This window comes from Pezoporus flaviventris, unplaced genomic scaffold, assembly GCF_033815535.1.
Source record: "Pezoporus flaviventris isolate CSIRO_AGI_PZ_B2104156 unplaced genomic scaffold, CSIRO_AGI_Pfla_v1 ptg000043l, whole genome shotgun sequence".
Classification (NCBI taxonomy): Eukaryota; Metazoa; Chordata; class Aves; order Psittaciformes; family Psittacidae; genus Pezoporus; species Pezoporus flaviventris.
The window spans coordinates 1,742,564-1,760,037 of record NW_026892591.1 but is presented as its reverse complement, the minus strand read 5'-3'; the positions used below and the strand labels follow the sequence as shown (position 1 = coordinate 1,760,037).

General features: G+C 58.1%; 2 protein-coding genes and 1 non-coding gene across 3 annotated transcripts; all 3 read right to left on the bottom strand.

Moving 5' to 3' along the window:
- Positions 1–1,729: 1,729 nt before the first annotated feature.
- On the bottom strand, positions 1,730–6,785 carry DAPK3 (death associated protein kinase 3). Its single transcript, XM_061466864.1, has 9 exons — positions 6,698–6,785; positions 5,740–5,871; positions 4,354–4,714; positions 4,084–4,213; positions 3,876–3,924; positions 3,758–3,784; positions 3,506–3,658; positions 2,892–2,937; positions 1,730–2,774 (listed from the first exon to the last, which is right to left on the bottom strand). Exons 2-9 carry the CDS (start codon positions 5,799–5,801, stop codon positions 2,232–2,234), a joined length of 1,371 nt encoding a protein of 456 aa, XP_061322848.1. The 5' UTR covers positions 5,802–5,871; positions 6,698–6,785; the 3' UTR covers positions 1,730–2,231.
- A 369-nt stretch (positions 6,786–7,154) lies between these two features.
- Positions 7,155–15,833, bottom strand: EEF2 (eukaryotic translation elongation factor 2). Its single transcript, XM_061466833.1, has 15 exons — positions 15,765–15,833; positions 14,925–15,139; positions 14,047–14,228; positions 13,749–13,960; positions 12,772–12,950; positions 12,327–12,432; positions 11,936–12,049; positions 11,634–11,772; positions 10,768–10,963; positions 10,331–10,589; positions 9,914–10,021; positions 9,474–9,827; positions 8,527–8,709; positions 8,305–8,437; positions 7,155–7,575 (listed from the first exon to the last, which is right to left on the bottom strand). The coding sequence occupies exons 1-15, from the start codon at positions 15,765–15,767 to the stop codon at positions 7,382–7,384; spliced, it is 2,577 nt and encodes an 858-aa protein (XP_061322817.1). The 5' UTR covers positions 15,768–15,833; the 3' UTR covers positions 7,155–7,381.
- LOC133276316 (small nucleolar RNA SNORD37) lies at positions 12,224–12,292 on the bottom strand. Its single transcript, XR_009745822.1, has one exon. It is a non-coding gene; the product is annotated as a small nucleolar RNA SNORD37 (small nucleolar RNA).
- Positions 15,834–17,474: the final 1,641 nt, after the last annotated feature.

Below are 17,474 nucleotides of genomic sequence, written 5' to 3'. Positions count from 1 at the left end.
CACAAGGATATGTAAGGGAGAAACCCTTCCCCTCACGCTGCTGCGAGGAGGCAGAAACTGAAGCCTAAAAAAGGCACTTTGGTATTCCCTGCCCACGGAGAGCATAAAACATTCCAGGGCAGTGCCGGCTCCAGCTCCGAGAGGGGAACTGAGGCAGCACGTGCTGGTTTGTCACGTGGGTGAAATCCGGTATCCCCTTTGGGTATGCCTCCTGGACACAGCCTCCCCCATAATTCTTCCTCCACGCTGAGCAGTCAGTATTCTCCCCCTCTGCACTGGTACCCGGTGCATCGGAGCCATCTGAGCTCCCTCTGCAATTTAAAACTCACCAGAACCACCCCAAATCCTGCTTTTAAAACACTCTGGTGTTATCTTCGGCCATTGCCCAAGATAGGATCTCCTCAGCACCCCTCCGGAGCAGCATACCTGCAGGGAGAAGCTTGTGCCGGCCGGGGTGAATGGCGAGTGACTTCCAAGAGCCTTTGGGAGCATGAAACAGGAACCTGTGGCACGAGGAGCAGCTGGGAAGCCTCAGCACTATGTGAACTTTGCACAGCTTGGGACCAACTGTCGCTATAGGATTTCCATACATCCCTTCACACGCCGGCTCTGGTGACGAATTGGTTCTGTAAGAGCAGATCAAATATCCAGGACTCCAGATCAAATGCCGTGGCACCAATCCTGCTCTGCGCCGGGAGCTGCCACCAGCCAGGCGGTAACACCATGCGGCACCCCTGGGTGCCAAGAGCCTTGGCCTGGAAAAATGGGGTCAGACTAAAATTATCCCTGGCCCCATGTGCCCCATGGGTTGGGATGAAACCTACACCCGGTGGGACGTCAGTGGCACATGGGGCTGCCCAAGGAATGGCATGGACAGGGACACGGGACATGGGACACGGGACATGTCCCCTCCACCCAGAGGAGCCAGGGCGGGGGAAGCACTAGAGCAGCAAATAAAGCCTAAATCGGGCAATTCCCCCAGTCCCGGAGCTCAGCCGGAGGGAAACCCGCTGCTGCCTCCCTGCACGGGGGCTGGCAAGCCGGAGGGATGCTGTGCATCCGCCAGGATTTGGCTGGTGATTCCCCCAGATCAAGTTCAGCTGAATCTTGGCTCCATCAGCAGAGGGCTGAGGGCAGCCGGAAACCCTGCAGTGCTCCCAGAGGAAATGGCAATTTGGGACCTTGTGCCCCTGTCCCAGGGGGAGCTGGGGCTCCCCTCGCACCAGCCACCAGCTGCACCCTAAGCTTATCGACTCTTCCTGGCCCCAAGTATATTGGTGCCAGTTCCTTATCCACCCTGTTCCCATCCAAACCGGGATCTGGCAGATCCCCTGCCAAAGGGAGATCCCTGGGGAAAAGGGCAGGGAACCCCCATAAACCCTGGAGCCCTCCCTGAGCCCCAGAGGCCTCCCCAAATCCCATAGACCTTCTCCAGCTCCCAGAACCATGCTTCAATTGGAGCCCACAGGACTCCCCTATGGTCTGAGGCAAGAGGAGCTGGGTGCTCCTCCAGCCTGGGAGCACCCTGCAACCTGCTCAGAGCTCCCTCCAATCCCGCAGGGAATTCCCGTGCCCCAAAACCAATCCCTTCTCCTCCCAGATTAAGGAACCCCTCTGGGACAGGAGCACCAACACCACGTGTGGGCACAGCAGAGGAGCTGTTACCGCACAGCACGTCCTTGCCCCCTTCCCACCACCATCCTCCCACGGCAGGAGCCAAGGCGGCCACCCCGGTGCACAGAAACCTTTATTCTGTTAAAGGGGAGAGTGCCCGTGGGACCGAGGGCTGGGGCAGGGGGGAACAATGCACCCTGGGGGACAGGGGACAGCCGGGGTCACCCATGGGGCTGCAGCGTGCTGGGGGCCACATGAGGCATGCACTGAGCTGCTGCCAGGGTACAGAGAGGGCTCCCCTCACCAAGAGCCCCACAGGCAGCTCCAAGAGCCAGGCCCGGGGTGGGATGGGGGTAACTGGTCCCTGATCACTGTGGCCGGGAGCGGGGCGCAGCCAGGGGAGCACAAGGACGTGAAGCCAAGCAAGAGCCGCACGCAGGAAGCCAAACCCCAGGTGAGCACAACCACAGCTCCCTCAGGGGGGGTCTCCAGGGAGGCACAAGCCCCCCCACACCACTGCGAGCCCAGAGGCTGTTGATGGAGTGGCTCCTGGGGTGAGCAGGGGGCTCAGGAAGGACGATCCCACCTCATCCCGCAGGCAGCCAGCCCCGGCCCAGCTAACGGATGCTGCCGTCGCCCTCGCTGCTCTGCAGCTTCTCGCGCTCAATGGACCACACCAGCTCCTGGACAAACTTCATCTCCGAGGCCACCTGCTTGGCCAGCGCCTCGTAGTGGTTCTCCAGCTTTCGGTAACGCCTCTTGAGGCCGTTGGCCACCTGCACCACGCTCTTGGTCTCCTCCTGTGCCTGCTTCTTCAGGGCCTCCGTCTTCTGCAGCTCCTGCCGGATCTGGCGGAGGTCCTGGCTGATGCTCTCATTCTCCTCTTTGTACCACGCCTCCTTCTCCTCATAGATGGACAGCAGGGCCTCGATGTCCTCCTGGAAGGACTTCTTGTTCCTCTCCAGCTCTCGGAGGCTCTCCTCAGCTGCAGCCACCTCCTCCATGACCTTGGAGAAGCGCTCGAAGTTGATGTAGGTGTTGTTTGGTGGCATGCTGGAGTGGGACTTGATGGTGTACTCCTTCAGGCGTGTGGTCTTCAGCCGGCGGCGCTCGGGCTTCTTGCAGCTGTCTTCGTTGCGGACGTTCCTCCTCTTGATCACCTGTGGAAAGGGATGGCCACAGGCATGAGGTGCAGCACCCACCTATGGTCTGCAACACATAACCCAGACCTCTCGGGTGTCTGATACCCAAAAAGTGCCAGTTCTTTCAGTTCTCACCTTAATCCAAGGGTGCTCCAGGCTTTGAGCGATGGTCATCCGTTTCCTGCAAAGACAGCCAGGCTGCGACCAAGGGGCAGAGGCTTCACTGCCTCTTTCCCTGTCAAAGTCCTGGAAAAGCAGCTTGGATCCGAGCACCTCTGGGGCACAGATGGGCCCAGATGAACTCGCTGTGCTCAGGGGCTGCCGTCAGCTCCCTGGCCTCATGCAGCCTCCCCACGGCAAACACACCCCAAAGAGCCTGCAGGAACCTCCTGCCTGATGTCTGATCACACAGCACCACTGCTCCGGGGTGCTTGGGTGAGCCCTTCACCCCTTCCATAGCCTTTTCCCTCCTTTTCAGCTAAGCTGCTGCACCCTCAGGGTGATCCCAGAATTCATGCCGTGCCTGACACAGGGGAGAGCTTTGGTTTCCAAATCCTACCAGCAGCACGAGGGAAGTGGGGGGATAAACAGGATTTATAAACAAGCAGCAGACAGGCACGGGCAAAGGCAGGCTCAGAGCTAAACTCCTTGTGGACAGGGGATGTGGGAGCTGCCCACAGACAGAGAGTGGGGCAGGAAGGACCGTCCCCCTCCCAAGGTAACCCCCAGCTCTGCTCCCTGCCTCTCACTTGGGGTCCTTGACGAGCAGGCGGCGGATGAAGTCCTTGGCCAGCTCGCTGGTGTTGCTGAAATACTCCTCATCGAAGTCGTAGTTGACAGCAGATATGTTGGTCAGGGTCTCCTGCTTCGTTTCCCCCAGGAAGGGGGAGGCTCCACTCAGCCTGTGGTGAGAGCAGGTTGTGACACCCCAGAGAGGTGACAGCCCGAGTAGGGGACTCGCCCTGCAGAGCCCCTCTGCCCCAGACTCCCCCTATACTCACAGGATGTAAGTGATGACCCCGATGCTCCTGGAAGAGAGAGGAAGATGAGGTTGAAGCTCTGCAGAGCTCCCTGCATGTTCAGCAGGAGGGCAGACCCACAGGGAGGGGATTCACTCACCACATGTCCGCCTCCAGCCCCAGGGGTTCGTAGTTGACGATTTCTGGGGCTTTAGAAGGAAAGAGGAAAGAAAACAGCATTATTCCGGGGGAAAGAAGCCTTTCCCCATGACCTCCCCCTGGCAACACACACCATGGCTTTGGGCATCTCCCTGGGATTAAGCCAAAGCTTTTGGCGTCCCGCTGGAACGCCGCCAGCCGGAGCTCACCTACAAACTCCGGGGTCCCAAATATATTCTTGAATTCATTCCCAGCTTCAATCTTGTGGGCAATCCCGAAGTCGATGAGTTTGATCCGAGGGTTTGGCACGTTCTTGTCCAGCAGCATGATGTTCTCTGGCTGCGGGGGCAGAGGAGCCGGCGGTTACCCCACACACTTCAGGCAGGGAGAGATCCCAGAGCCAGCTCCACAGGAGCCTGGATCCTCATCGCTGCTCCCCAGCTGCCGAGCTCGGGGTGCCTGCATGTCCCAGCCCTCACCTTCAAGTCGAAGTGGGCGATGCGTTTGGAATGCAGGTAGTGCACCCCGTCCAGGATCTGCTTGAGGAACTGAGTGGCCTCCTCCTCTGTGAGGGACTCCTTCTCAGCCAGGAAATCAAAGAGCTCGCCGCCCGAGACCAGCTCCAGGATGAGCACCACGTCCGTCTTGTTCTCGAAGATGTCGTGCAGGGTGATGATGTTGGGGTGCTGGATCTCCCGCAGGATGTCCACCTCCCTCTCGATCTCCTCCCGGCTCACGCCACGGCGGCTGGACGACAGCCGACGCTTCTTGATGAACTTGGCCGCGTATTCCAGGCCCGTTTTCCTCTCCCGGCACTTCCGTACGATGGCAAACTGCCCGCTGCGGGATGCAGGGAGGAGGTGAGGAGAGGATCATTGTGCTGGTGTGTGCTGGGCAGCGGGGTCAGCACCGGTACGAGGATGGGAGTTCACCCTCGTCCCTTGTGCCCCAGCTGAGCCCTCCCCATGGCCCCTCTGCTGGGACGCACAAGGATCCCTCAATGACTTCCCCCTAGGACAGATCCATCCCACTTCCCAGGGCTGCCCTGTCCCCTCCCCGCTGCCCCGGCCATTGGCCATCCCCACCAGCGCACGGTGACGTGTGGTCCCGTCACCAGCCTCCGTCATCAGCCTCTGTGGCGCCCGGACCCAAGACTATTCTGTACATCCCTGTATCACCAGGGCCACCCACAGCCCCCCCAGGGCAGGGACCAGCCTTGCCCAGGTGGGATCCAGCCCCCAGGCACCACATCCATCCCTAGGGCTCCCGCTGGATGCAGCTCCAGCCCCAAGGGAAGGGGACCCAGAGCAAAGCAAAGAAGCTCCCCCCTTTTAAAGGAACAAACACTAAAGCCACCCAGAATGTTCCCACTGCTCAATTCCTTCCCAGGGCCTGGGAAGCAGCACCCGAGGGAGCCCTGGGGCCACGGCTGTGGCAGACCCTGACTCCTGCTGCAGCTGAGGCAGCGCTGGAGGATCCAAACCCAGCCCACCCTTACCTAACCCCCCCCCTCCCCCGCAGCCTCTCCATCCCGATGATTAAATCCCATTTTCAGGCAGTGATTCACCCCGGATCTGTCCCACGGGCGCAGAGCCAGGCAGCAGCAAGGGGCCTGGCCAAACCCGGGTAGGACAGGAGCTCTGCTGGGCCTGCCCACGTATAGCAGTGAGTTTAACGTGAATTAACACCTTCCTTTGTTAATACACAGCTGCTGGAGGTGCCTGGCTCTGCCCACAGCCCCACTGCCTGCATAGCACAGAGGTGGCACAGGGACACCACGGGCGCTGCAGTAGGCGGTGAGGATGCTCGGGCAGGGAGGGCTGCAGCCACGGAAGCCCCCAGAGCGCAGAGGGGCCGGCACTCACCTGCCCAGCTCTTCCCCCATCTCATAGAAGTCCTCCACGCTCTCCTGCCGGAAGGTGGACATGGCTGCGGAGCTGCAGCTGCCCCGACCCTGCAAGCGGAGCTGGGCGCTGGGAGCAGCCGGGGATCAGCACCTGCGGCACCAGGACGGGGGGGGGGTTCGCACCAACACCAGCAGCGGTGCTGGGGACAGCTCGGGGCAGGGCCTGGCACAGGGGGACCGAGGGGAAGGAGCCCTGAAGCAGCGCAGCCCCACTGCTGTGCTATGGGGATGGAGGGGGTTAGTCCTGGGGACAACCCCCCGGTGCCATCACGCCCCTGCACCATGCAGGGACAGGAAGGAGCAGGGCCGGTGGCTGTGACCCCATGGCCATGCTCGATCCCAAGCCTGTCACTGCAGGCAGCCCCCCCACCCCCTTGCCACAGCCAACCCCACAGCCCCACATCCCGATCCCCCACATCCCCTCCCTGCCCCACAGCCCCCCCCATCCCTCACAACCTCCTCCAGCCCCACAACCCCCTCATCCCGATCCTCCCCATCCCCTCCCTGCCCCACAGCCCCCCCCATCCCTCACAACCTCCTCCAGCCCCACAACCCCCTCATCCTGATCCCCCCCATCCCTCACAACCTCCGCCAGCCCCACAACCCCCCATATCCCAAACCCCACAGACCTAACCCCCCCCGCCCCATCCCTCACAGCCCCACATCCCGATCCCCTCCCACCCCTACAATCCCCTCATCCCGATCTCCCCCATCCCTCACAACCTCCTCCAGCCCCACAACCCCCCATACCCCAAACCCCACAGGCCCAGCCCCCGCCCCACCCCTCACTTCCAACCCCCCAAATCCAACCCCCCGCCCTCTCTCCCATCCCCACAAGACCTCAACCCCCCCATCCCGCCCCACAACCTCAGCCCCACAGCCCTCATAATCCTTCCCCCCCCTCCAACGCCCCAAACCTGGGCCGCCGCCGCCCGCGTCGCCGCCGCCACATTCCACCACAGCCGCTTGGCTCCGCCCATCCTCTGAGCGACGTCCCGCCCCGCCTATTGGCGGGAGGGGACGCCGCTCAGAGAACGGACGGAGCTCATTGGATGAGCGCCGTGGCATCGTCCCGCCCACCATGGAAAGCGCCTTGCCCATCCAACCCTAGTCCTCCCGACCGCAAGGGGGCGCCCTATTAAAGCGGAAAATCCCCCCCCCCCCAATCCCAAAAGGAGCCCCTTATCAATTTTAATCATGATCCAATTTTATTAATTCCAGTGGCACTAATACAGGCGGCGATAGTCACGACCGACAGTCACACTGCAGCCCTTCCCCCAACCCCCCCCCTCATTTTACATGGATTCACACCCCCTTACCCCCCAAACCGGCTTTGTATCGTTTTTGAGTCAAATAAATACAGAATTGGGCAAATCCGAGTGGAAATGGTTTAGTTCCAATGGCGGAGATGAGGCATGTGCAACACCGAAACCTATAAGGCTGTTTTTTAATCCTTTTCCTCCTCATTTCAAGTCTCAAAATCATTATGAAACCCATTCAATTAAATGCAAAGAGATGGCGGTGACGAGCGTTTAAACCCCTTTGCTAATTTCATTAATTCATTCCCTCCCTTCCCTGTTCCCAGAGTCCAAGGAGCTTGATTAGAGCTTGTCAAGGAAGTTATCCAGCGCTGGAATTCCTTCCTTCAGGCCCTTGCGCTTGCGGGTCTCGGCCACCACTTGGCTGGGGCGGCTGGCGCTGTCAAAGGGGTCCCCGGGGAGGATCTGCCAGTGGTCGAAGACGCACTGGGGGAAGGCCTGGCCCCCAGTGTTGGACCGGAGATCGGCTGTGAAACCTGCAGGGAGAGAGGACAGAGTGAGAACCTGCACCCCCCGGGAGATGGGACCCACAGGGACACCAACACGACACCCAAAGGAAGAGCTGGGGGAGACGGGGTCAACGCATCAGGGGGCTCCAAGATGGGGATGGAATGGTTTGGGTTGGGAGGGACCTTAAAACTCATCCAGTTCCAACCCCCTGCCACAGGCAGGAACACCTTCCGCTGGAGCGGCTTGCTCCATGCCACATCCAATCTAGCCTTTAAGGTTTCTGTCTAACCTGTGTCCAGTTTTGGTCCATGCTCTACAAACAAGCTGTCGAGGGGGTCAGTAGGAGGGCCAAAAATGAGACAGAAAGACTACACAGCCATGCGAGGACAGGCTGAGAGCTGGGCTTGTTCAGCCTGGACAAAAGTGGCTCCAGGGAGACCTTATCATCATATTCCAGCTCTCTCAGTCTGGCTCCAGAGCAGAGCTGCTCCAGCCCTCGCAGCATCTTCATGGATGGCCTCCTCTGGACTCACTCCAGCAGTTACCATCCCTGGAGTGATTTAAGACACGTGTAGATGTGGTGGTCAGGGACACGGTTTAGTGACGAACTTGGCAGTGCTGGATTAACAGCTGGACTTGATGATCTCAAAGGTTATGTTCTAATTGAAATGACTCAATGATGGCTGTGGTCAGACAGTGACATGCGGGATGCCCCCACTCCAGGCTGGGATCGAGTCCCCAGAAGCAGCACTCACCAAAGGACTCATTGACAGGCAGGTAGGCCTTGACCACGAACATAGGGGTGCCAGCCACCTGGGTCTCCTCAAACACGTGGCCACGCTTCCTGTTCAGCACCCCATAGATGCCACCGACCACCTGCTCTGGGCACTGCAACAGAGAGAAAAGGGTCAGGATCACAGGCCACCCACTGCCACGTCCTTCTCCAGTATCTTCTGGCCTGAGGGGATGCTCCTCACCTGGATTTCCACAAGGTAGATGGGCTCCATCAGCCGGGGCTGGGCAGTGAGCACGCAGGCATACAGGCACCTCCTGGCAGTGGGAATGATCTGCCCGCCTCCACGGTGGATGGCATCGGCGTGCAGGGTGACATCATGCACATCGAAGCGCACGCCACGCATGTTCTCCTCACACAGGACACCCTGGAAAAGCAGAGCAAGGGCTCAGACACCACCGTTCTGGGGACAGCTGTGCTCCCAACCAGGATGCTCCGGCCCCTCAGCTTATGGGCATTCCCTGGAAGCAGTTCTAAGGGCACGAAGGGCCAGAGAGCCACTTATCAAGTGGTCTTCCTCACCCAGGAGCTCCAAACCAGCTGTACCTGGCCTGAGGCACAGCCACAGCCCTTTAGAGAAGCCTTCAAGCACCAGAACCATTCCCACCAGCACCTCATCCCTCATCTCAATGGCTCACGTTGGCAGCAGAAGCACCAACATACATTTATGATGCTGCAACCCAAGTTTTTGGCCAGGAAAAGTAATTTTTTTCCACATAAATGGGGAAAAAAGCCCAAGTTGTTGGCATCTAAACTGGAGAAGAACTGCTCCTGTTGCTGTTCCCAACTAATTTCAGAGTCATCTCTTGCCTAGTCCCATGAAAGTAACTTGTAAGGCAGGCCAGATCCCTATGGAGCCTCCCAGAGCACCCCTCATTTCCTTTGGATGCCAGCTCTGTTGTTCATCTCAGCAGGTTCTGTCCCTGCTGCTCCACTTTGCTCTGAAAAGCTCTTTCAGATTTGAAGCACATGCTGCTGTGATGGAATTTCTCCACAGTGCTGGGAGAAAGCTTTTTGTCTGGAGGTTGTTTGTCTGAAGTGACCTCCAACCCAGTCACCCTGTTCCATTTATCCTAAAATACACTTTCAAATTACACATACATTGCCCCATGTGTGATGGGTTTCCCTCACCTCCTTTGTTGCCCACTGGAAGCCAGCCACTACGCTGTCCTTGATCTCATTCAGGTACTGCACCCCCTTGGTGATGTCAGTCAGGATGTTGGGGCCGGTGCCATCGGGACCAAAGCACCAGATCTTCCTGGCCTCGGTGACATCCCACTCGTACTTCTCAGCCAGGTAACGAGCTCGTTGCTTCAGCTCCTGACGGGCAGAGACCTCCCCCTTGTCGATGTCCTCAGCCAGGCCATCAGGGAAGGGCCGGGCCTTCATGTAGAGCCTGTTGTGCTTGTTGGGGGACTTGGAAAGGCACATCACGTTGGATTCCTCACTGACTGTCTCGCGGTAGGACACAACAGGATCCGATTTCTGCAGTAACAGAGAGCAGGGAGCAGCAGTGAGCCACCAAGCAGACCACAGCTCACCGAGGGCTCTGACCACCGCAGCCCCTCTACCTTGATGGGGATACAGGCATGGTCCTCCTCCAGGTCCTTCAGGCAGATCTCCAAGTGCAGCTCCCCTGCGCCAGCGATGATGTGCTCCCCGGACTCCTCGATGATGCACTGAAAAGACCATTAATGCAGCAGGTGAAGCTTCTGGCTGCAATGCAACAAAATCTCTTGCTCCTAAAACATTAGTGATTGTCTCTGATTTTTGACTCTCAGATCTGCTTTTAGATGCTCTTTCTGCTGACCTGAGGATGATCTGGTCTCACCCCAAGGTGGGACACCGCATTCCCTCCCACTCCAGCGGGCTGGGACCAATGCTCAATTCAAGACTTCTCCACCAGCACAATCACCACTGAAAGCCAAGCCTCCTGTGCCAGCAGCACCAGGATTCCTCCTGGCCCCAAAACCATTCTGGACATTCACCTGCACCATAGGGTCAGACTTGGCCAGACGCTTTAGTCCCTCCACCAGCTTGGGCAGGTCAGCTGGGTTCTTGGCCTCCACAGCCACACGCACAACAGGGCTGACGCTGAACTTCATCACTCTCATGTTGTGAGCGTGCTCAAAAGTGGTGATGGTTCCAGTCTTCACAAGGAACTGGTCAACACCAACCAGACCAACTATGTTTCCACAAGGCACGTCCTCAATGGGTTCAACGTAACGGCCCATCATGAGAATGGTCCTGGTGAGAGAGAAGGCTGTTTTAATGAAGTCTGACAGAAAAGGTCCCACCAGGCAGGATCCTGGAGCTCAGCATCAGATTTGAAGCCGGGGCCAAGCACCTCAGAGGCAAGAAAAGACACAAAATAGCACTAGAACCACAAATCTGAAGCACCAAGCACATCCCAGCCAGGACTGACCTTTGAATTGGCTTCAGGTACAGATCCTCTTTCTTGCCAGGTGTATAGTTTGGTCCCATGATTCTGACTTTCAAGCCAGTTGAGACGAGACCAGAGAAGACACGACCAAAAGCGTAGAAACGTCCCTTGTCAGAGGTTGGCACCATTTTAGAGATGTACATCATCAGGGGGCCTTTGGGGTCACAGTTCTTAATACCTGGGAGAAGGAGAGGTCAGCCTGGTTCAGTATTATCTCTAGTACCCGGCACACATCCCCTGTACCCCCCCACCCCCCAAGTATCAACACAAGACATGCACCCACTACTGTCCCAGGCTGCTGACTTCTGGACAGCCCAAGCAGAGAGAAAGATCTCACAGAATGGTTTGGGTTGGAAAGGATTTAAAGCTCCTCCAGCTCCAACCCCTGCCACAGGCAGGGACCCCTTCCACTGGAGCAGCTTGCTCCAAGCCCCTGTGTCCAACCTGCCCTTGAACACTGCCAGGGATGGGGCAGCCACAGCTTCTCTGGGCACCCTGTGCCAGTGCCTCAGCACCCTCACAGGGAAGAGCTTCTGCCTAAGAGCTCATCTCAATCTTCCCTGCCACTTTAAAGCCATTACATCACCAAGAGATGTTTTATATTAATACAAAGCTCAGCATGAGCCTCTGGCATACACCCTATCTACTCTCCAGTCAGCTAGCTCAGCCCTCCGGAGTAAATCTGTGAGCTAGTTAAGCATGTTTGATCCGTCCCAGAACAGATACAGACTCAGGAATTCCAGTAGCTACCGAGCTGTGTGCCTGGAGAATGAGATGGCCACACGGTGGTGGAACACTGAGCACTTATATGAAGAGATAACTAGCAGCAAAGCAGCAGCTCGTCCTACCTATGGCAGCCTCATCATCAGGGGGTCCCTCGTAGAGCAGCTCACAGCGGTACTTCTGGGCTGTGACAGGAGAAGGCAGGTGAATGGTGATCATCTGCAGCAGGGCATCTCCAGCAGGCAGCCACCGCCTCATCACGGCCTGAGCAGAGATCGGAGGAGCAAGACCTGGTCAGGCTGTTCACAACCTGCAGTTCACCTTCCACCTCCAACAGCACCTCCCGACACAAGCAGGGTTTGGAGCTGCTTAGTAACTTAACACAGCTGGAGCAGCACAACCCCTCATCTCCTCCCCACAGTCTCACCTTCAGCAGGGGTTTGCCCTCTTTGTCCTTATCTTCACTGTCAAGCTTGATGTCCAGCTTCTCAATCAGTTTAGCCGCCTCCTCCTTCTTGAAGTTCATGATTGCACTGAAGACCTGGAACAGCAGCAGCAGTTACGAATGCTGCCCATGACCCAGTTTGCAGCAGCACCATGTCTCTGAGGAGAATTTCTGTCCTTGCTCATCACCCAGCTGAACCCACCCAGAGGCACAGACCTGCCTGCACAACACCCACTACCCCTTTCCCTGCCCACACGGAGTAACGAGACGTGTCAGAGGTTTCAATTTCTTCAAGCAGACAAGTCAGGTCAAAGTGAAGAAATTTTCCATCATCATGCACAGCCCCAGCCTGGATGAACACTGAGGAACTCACCTTGAAGATGGGGTCAAGGATGAGCTGGCAGAAGGTCCTGGGCAGTTTCTTTCCATCTGGGCTGGTAGCAGATTTACTGAACTTGCCAGTAGCAGGATCAAAATATCTGGAGAAAGAATCAAGTCAGACAAGTATCAATACAGAGCCCAGCTACAGAAATGTGGCTCGTTCTGGCTGCTGAGGCCAGCTGCTAAAAACCATCTTCATACTTTCCTCCATCACTCCCATGTTTTCAGAGCAACACGGAACTTAGGTTGCCAGTCACCATCCCCTCCCCATTATCTGGGTTTCCTACTCATGGGTAACACCCCCTTTGCTAGCACACACCCCAAGTGACTGAGCCAGGGCTCTAAGCAGGCACAGCCACATCCTCCCTCCTTCCCCATCTCCCCCACTATCAGGCTGCAGCCACACGAAGCTGATCCAGAATTAGACCAATCTTCACCTGTCTCCCCACAGCTTCTTCATCATGTCTTCAACCTTCTTGGCACGCTCAGATGCGTTCAGCTGGGCATCCCCCTTGGCAGCAAACTTTGCAACGTACATTTCAGCAAACTGCTTCAGAGTGAAGGCCCAGCCATGCAGGCCAGAGCCAAAGCCCACTGTGCCCAGCACTGGGTCAATCTGGAAGAGAACCAACAGCAGAGCTGGGTTACAGAGGAACAGCCACAGCACGTGACTGCAATCAGCTCATTTCATCCCAAACAGCACTGAGTACAAAGGTTCAAAGCGGAGCTTCAGGACTAATGGGCTCTTGAGCCACTCTATGACAGCAGCCATCTCTGAGGTTGCAATTAGATCCCAGCCCACCTCCACTTCAGCTTTGGATCGCACAGCCAGGTTGGGTTTTCTTCAACAGGCTCAGCAGCTGCCCTGGTGTGGGTGCAGGGAACACTCCTGTCCTTCAGAGGAAGGATGAGCAGTACAGAAAAGCCAGCAGCATGTGGCGAGTGCTCAATGGGGACAAAGCAGGAGCCTCCAGCCCACAGTCCAGCTTGCTCTGAGGAATTCACCCAGGAGCAGGGCTTGGGATGCAGGAAATGGCAAACACCTACTGGCCTCCCATTTCAGAAGAGAGCTGGGGGTGGGATGCTGTATGGGAACCTCAGGTCTCATGTCACCCACCATCACAGATGTGAGCAAGAAGGTGGCCTCCAAAGCAACAGTCCCCTTTGGAAGGGGAGAAAATGCTTCCTTGTGTTTATAGTCTTTATTTGCTCAAGCTTTGAACTAGGAGGTTATATTAGATGAAAGCACAACAGAGCTCCAAACCAGCACCCATCTGGGTAGGATAGCATCTTCGTTACTGCACTCTTGCCTTGCTTCTCCGCTTGGGACAGCAAAGAAGGACCAAGGAGACAATCAGCTCCCTCCCACTGCAGGACATAAGCTCAAATCACAGTGCTCCCAGCTCCCACTTACCATGATGTTTCCCATGGGGCCGCTTTCCCCTTCTCCATACGTGGAGATGATGACGTTCACGTTCTCCACGATGCGCTGGAAGGTCTGGTACAGCTCTTCTGGCTCCAGCTGCAGCTCCAGCAGCGCTCGGTCCATCTTGTTCATCATCAGGACAGGCTTGATCCTCTCTGCAATGGCCTGACGCAGCACAGTCTCTGTCTGCACGCACACGCCTGCCAAACACAGGGGAATCAGTTATCCCCAGCTTCAAATTCACCCGACACACACTCCAGCTGCACATGGCTGCGGAAGCCCTTACCAGAGACACAGTCTACAACAACCAGGGCGCCATCGGTGACACGAAGAGCAGCAGTAACCTCTGAAGAGAAGTCCACGTGCCCAGGAGAGTCAATGAGGTTGATCAAGAAGCCAGAACCATCTTTGCTCTGCTTGATGAAGGCCAAGTCGTTTTCAGAGAGCTCATAAAATAGGGATATAGCTCTGAAATGAAAGAAACATTATTCAAATTGTCACGTATACATTACCTCTCCTTACAGCTTAGAAACAGGCTTTTACTGCAGACAGACAGCTGTGCTTGAGTCTAAGGATCTCTCCCAGTGTGGGAGATAACCAGGAGCACAGGCTAAAATCTGCCCTTCCTGTGGCCCTCTGACACCAGGACCTCTTCTGAAACCATAACCTCTTGTGACTCTCTGCAATATGAAATACCCAAAGAGGGTTCCATTTCTTCCAATCAAGCAACTACCCTTCTCCTACAAGGCCCAACCACCTTTCTGAGCTCTCTCCATGCCCATCAGGGTCATAAAACTGCCTGTGGCAACACAGCCACAAGGTACATGACCAGAGGTGCTCCCAAGACAGTCGCTGCACAGCATCCACAGGACTTCAATGGGTACCAGCCACATCCAACAGTTCCAGGGCTAAAATGGAAGGCTGAAGCTCCTGCTGTACATCTACTTCCCAGTGGCCACTAAGGTGATGCTCTATGATTCACCAGAAGCTACTCAATACTCTCTCTCCCAATTAAGTAATCCTCAAGAGATGAGCTTCTGAACTAGCCTAGACAAAGCCTGACGCTGTCTTCACCCCTCTCATCGCCAGCGGAGCACTCAAAGCCCACCGTGAGCTCAGGCCACGCTGCAGGAGCGCCGAGGAGCCCGGCGGGAGGGCACTCACGTTGATTTGATGGTGATGCACCGTTCCTGCTCATCCTTTCTTGTGTCGGTGAACCGGGTCTCCCCCGCGCGGGCAGAAGCGATGATTCCAGCTTTGCATACCAGAGAATCAGTCAAGGTTGATTTGCCATGATCAACGTGGGCAATCACAGACATGTTTCTGATGTTGGCCTTTTTGTCCATGATGGCCCGTATCTGGTCTACTGTGAAGTTCACCTTGACGAGAGAAGGGGGGGGGAGAATAACACGGGGTGTATAGAAACAGCTCCGGCAACTCCAGGGAGCCCAAACAACTGCCATGACCGCACTGACAACGGCTCTGCCTGCATTACACCACAGCCCACAGCAAGGGCACCGCAGACACCGGCGTCACAGGCGGCAAGGCCCAGGTCTGCAGTGTGAGCCCCCAGCTCCGCGTCCTCCCAACCGCAGCACCACGAAGGGGGTGTCCTCCCGTCCCCCCCACCTGAACCCAAGCCCTCTCTTGGGCGCTGCTCCGCGGCTGGAGGTATGTGTGTGTGTGGGGGGGGGGGTGACAGCCCGGAGCGCTGCCCCCGCCCGGGCCGCAGCGTTACATAAGGCAGCGCAAAGGCCCGTCCCCGGCGTCAACACCGCCGCGGTGCCACATCACCGCCAATGCCACCCTCCCCGCGGGCCGGGCGCAGGGCCCCGCTACCACCGGCGGACAAGGACCCCGCTGGGGCCGCGGAGCCCAGCCCCACCCGTCCCCCCCGGAGCCCCGGCAGGCCGGGCCCTGCCGCCGCAGGACTCATCGCCGGGGACACGAGGAGCGCGGTGGCCGCGGAGCTCGGCGGGGCGGCGGCGGGGCGCGGGGGCTCACCATGGCGGCGGATGGCGGCGGATCCTCTGGGGCGGGGGGGTCACAGCAATGGCGGCGGCGGCGGCGGCGGCCCTGTCTCGCTGGCGAGCGCAGAGCGGGCGGAAGAGAGCGCTGACGTCAACAGCCGCCTTCTTATAGGGCGGCGCCGGCCGAGGGGGCGGTACCTGCGCAGGCGTAGCCGTGGCCCTCTGCCCCGCCGCGGCTCTATGGTTGGCGGCGATAGGAGGCTGCACGGCCGCGCACCGGGGGCCTGCAGCGGGGGAAGCAGCCGCCGGACCGGCGGGCGAGCGCGGGGCTCCGGGTCCTGCAGAGCGGCGGTGCAGCAGAGCCCGGTGTCAGTCCCGTCCCGGCGCCCTGCTCCCATACCCGGTTTGCCGAGGGCCTGTAGCGGCGAAGCTCCAGCGCCCCCTGCGGGCAAGGAGGAGCACGGTCCAGCACCGGGTCCGGATGGGACCCTTGGGGATCCCGCTGCCAGCTCCTGCCGGGCTCCCGCACGTGTCTGTGGCAGGCAGGGACGGGCAGGACGGCGGCGGAGCTCCCGCTGGGGTGACAGGATGAGTTACAGGCTGATGGGGTTTCCATAGCCATCGCTTGAAGCTTTAGGACCGGTACTGATCTGTGGTGGACTGGAAGGGAACGCTGGAGAGCCTGACCGGTCTGTCTAGGAGGCTGGTTAATTGCCTTTGTGCTTAATTAGCTGTGGGGTTGATAAGGAAGAGAAAGTGCTGGAAAAGCTCTCCTGGTGCAATGTGTCACCCCGGCTCCCAGGATTCCCTCCTGAAGAGGATGCTGTGTATGCATAGAAATGGAGCAATTGGAGCCCAGGAGGGAAATACAAAACATAGGAGAAAAAATTTCTACATAAAAGATGTTTTTAATAAGTGATGGTTATTGGAGAGAGCTTTCCATGGGGGTAACAAACACTGACCTGGATGGGAGGGCTGCAGGATCTCAGGGCTGCAATCACCACCAAGCAGGGTGGGTGTCGACACAAGATGCCACAGGGGAACGTGACTAAAGGGACAGCATGGCACCTTCCACTGGAGCAGCTTGCTCCAAGCCCCTGTGTTCAACCTGGCCTTGAACACTGCCAGGGATGGGGCAGCCACAGCTTCTCTGGGCACCCTGTGCCAGCGCCTCAGCACCCTCACAGGGAAGAGCTTCTGCCCAAGAGCTCATCTCAGTCTCCCCTCTGGCAGGTTAAAGCCATTCCCCTTGGCCTGTCCCTACAGGCCCTTGGCCAAAGCCCCTCTCCAGCTTTCCTGCAGCCCCTTCAGGCACTGGAGCTGCTCTCAGGTCTCCCCTTCAGGAGCCTTCTCTTCTCCAGGCTGCCCCAGCCCAGCTCTCTCAGCCTGGCTCCAGAGCAGAGCTGCTCCAGCCCTCGCAGCATCTTCGTGGCCTCCTCTGGACCCCCTCCAACAGCTCCACGTCCCTCTTGTGCTGCTGCCCCAGAGCTGGATCAGGGCTGCAGGCGGGGTCTCCCCAGAGCGCAGCAGAGGGGCAGGATCCCCCCCCTTGACCTGCTGCTCATGCAGCCCAGCACACGGCGGGGATCTGGTCCGGGTCATTGGGAGGTTCTCCTCAGGGCTGCTCCGGGCTGGCGGAGCAATCAGCACCGGAACCGGGGCAGGCCCTCCAACGCGAGGGGTACCGGACATCCCCTTTCCGGTTAAAAAGGGTGCGCGGTCCCTTTAAGCCCCCCGGAATAGG

What these genes read in the sequence shown, in the direction of transcription:
- DAPK3 (XM_061466864.1), bottom strand. Translation starts at nt 5,801, where the DNA reads ATGTCCACCTTCCGGCAGGAGAGCGTGGAGGACTTCTATGAGATGGGG. An exon ending in TGGGACCCCGGAGTTTGTAG is followed by an intron (nt 3,925 to 4,083) that starts GTGAGCTCCGGC and finishes TTCCTTCTAAAG; the next exon opens with CCCCAGAAATCGTCAACTAC. An exon ending in GGGGTCATCACTTACATCCT is followed by an intron (nt 3,659 to 3,757) that starts GTGAGTATAGGG and finishes CTCTCACCACAG; the next exon opens with GCTGAGTGGAGCCTCCCCCT.
- EEF2 (XM_061466833.1), bottom strand. An exon ending in ATGCCTGTATCCCCATCAAG is followed by an intron (nt 9,828 to 9,913) that starts GTAGAGGGGCTG and finishes CTGTTACTGCAG; the next exon opens with AAATCGGATCCTGTTGTGTC. An exon ending in TCCAGTGGGCAACAAAGGAG is followed by an intron (nt 8,710 to 9,473) that starts GTGAGGGAAACC and finishes CTGCTTTTCCAG; the next exon opens with GGTGTCCTGTGTGAGGAGAA.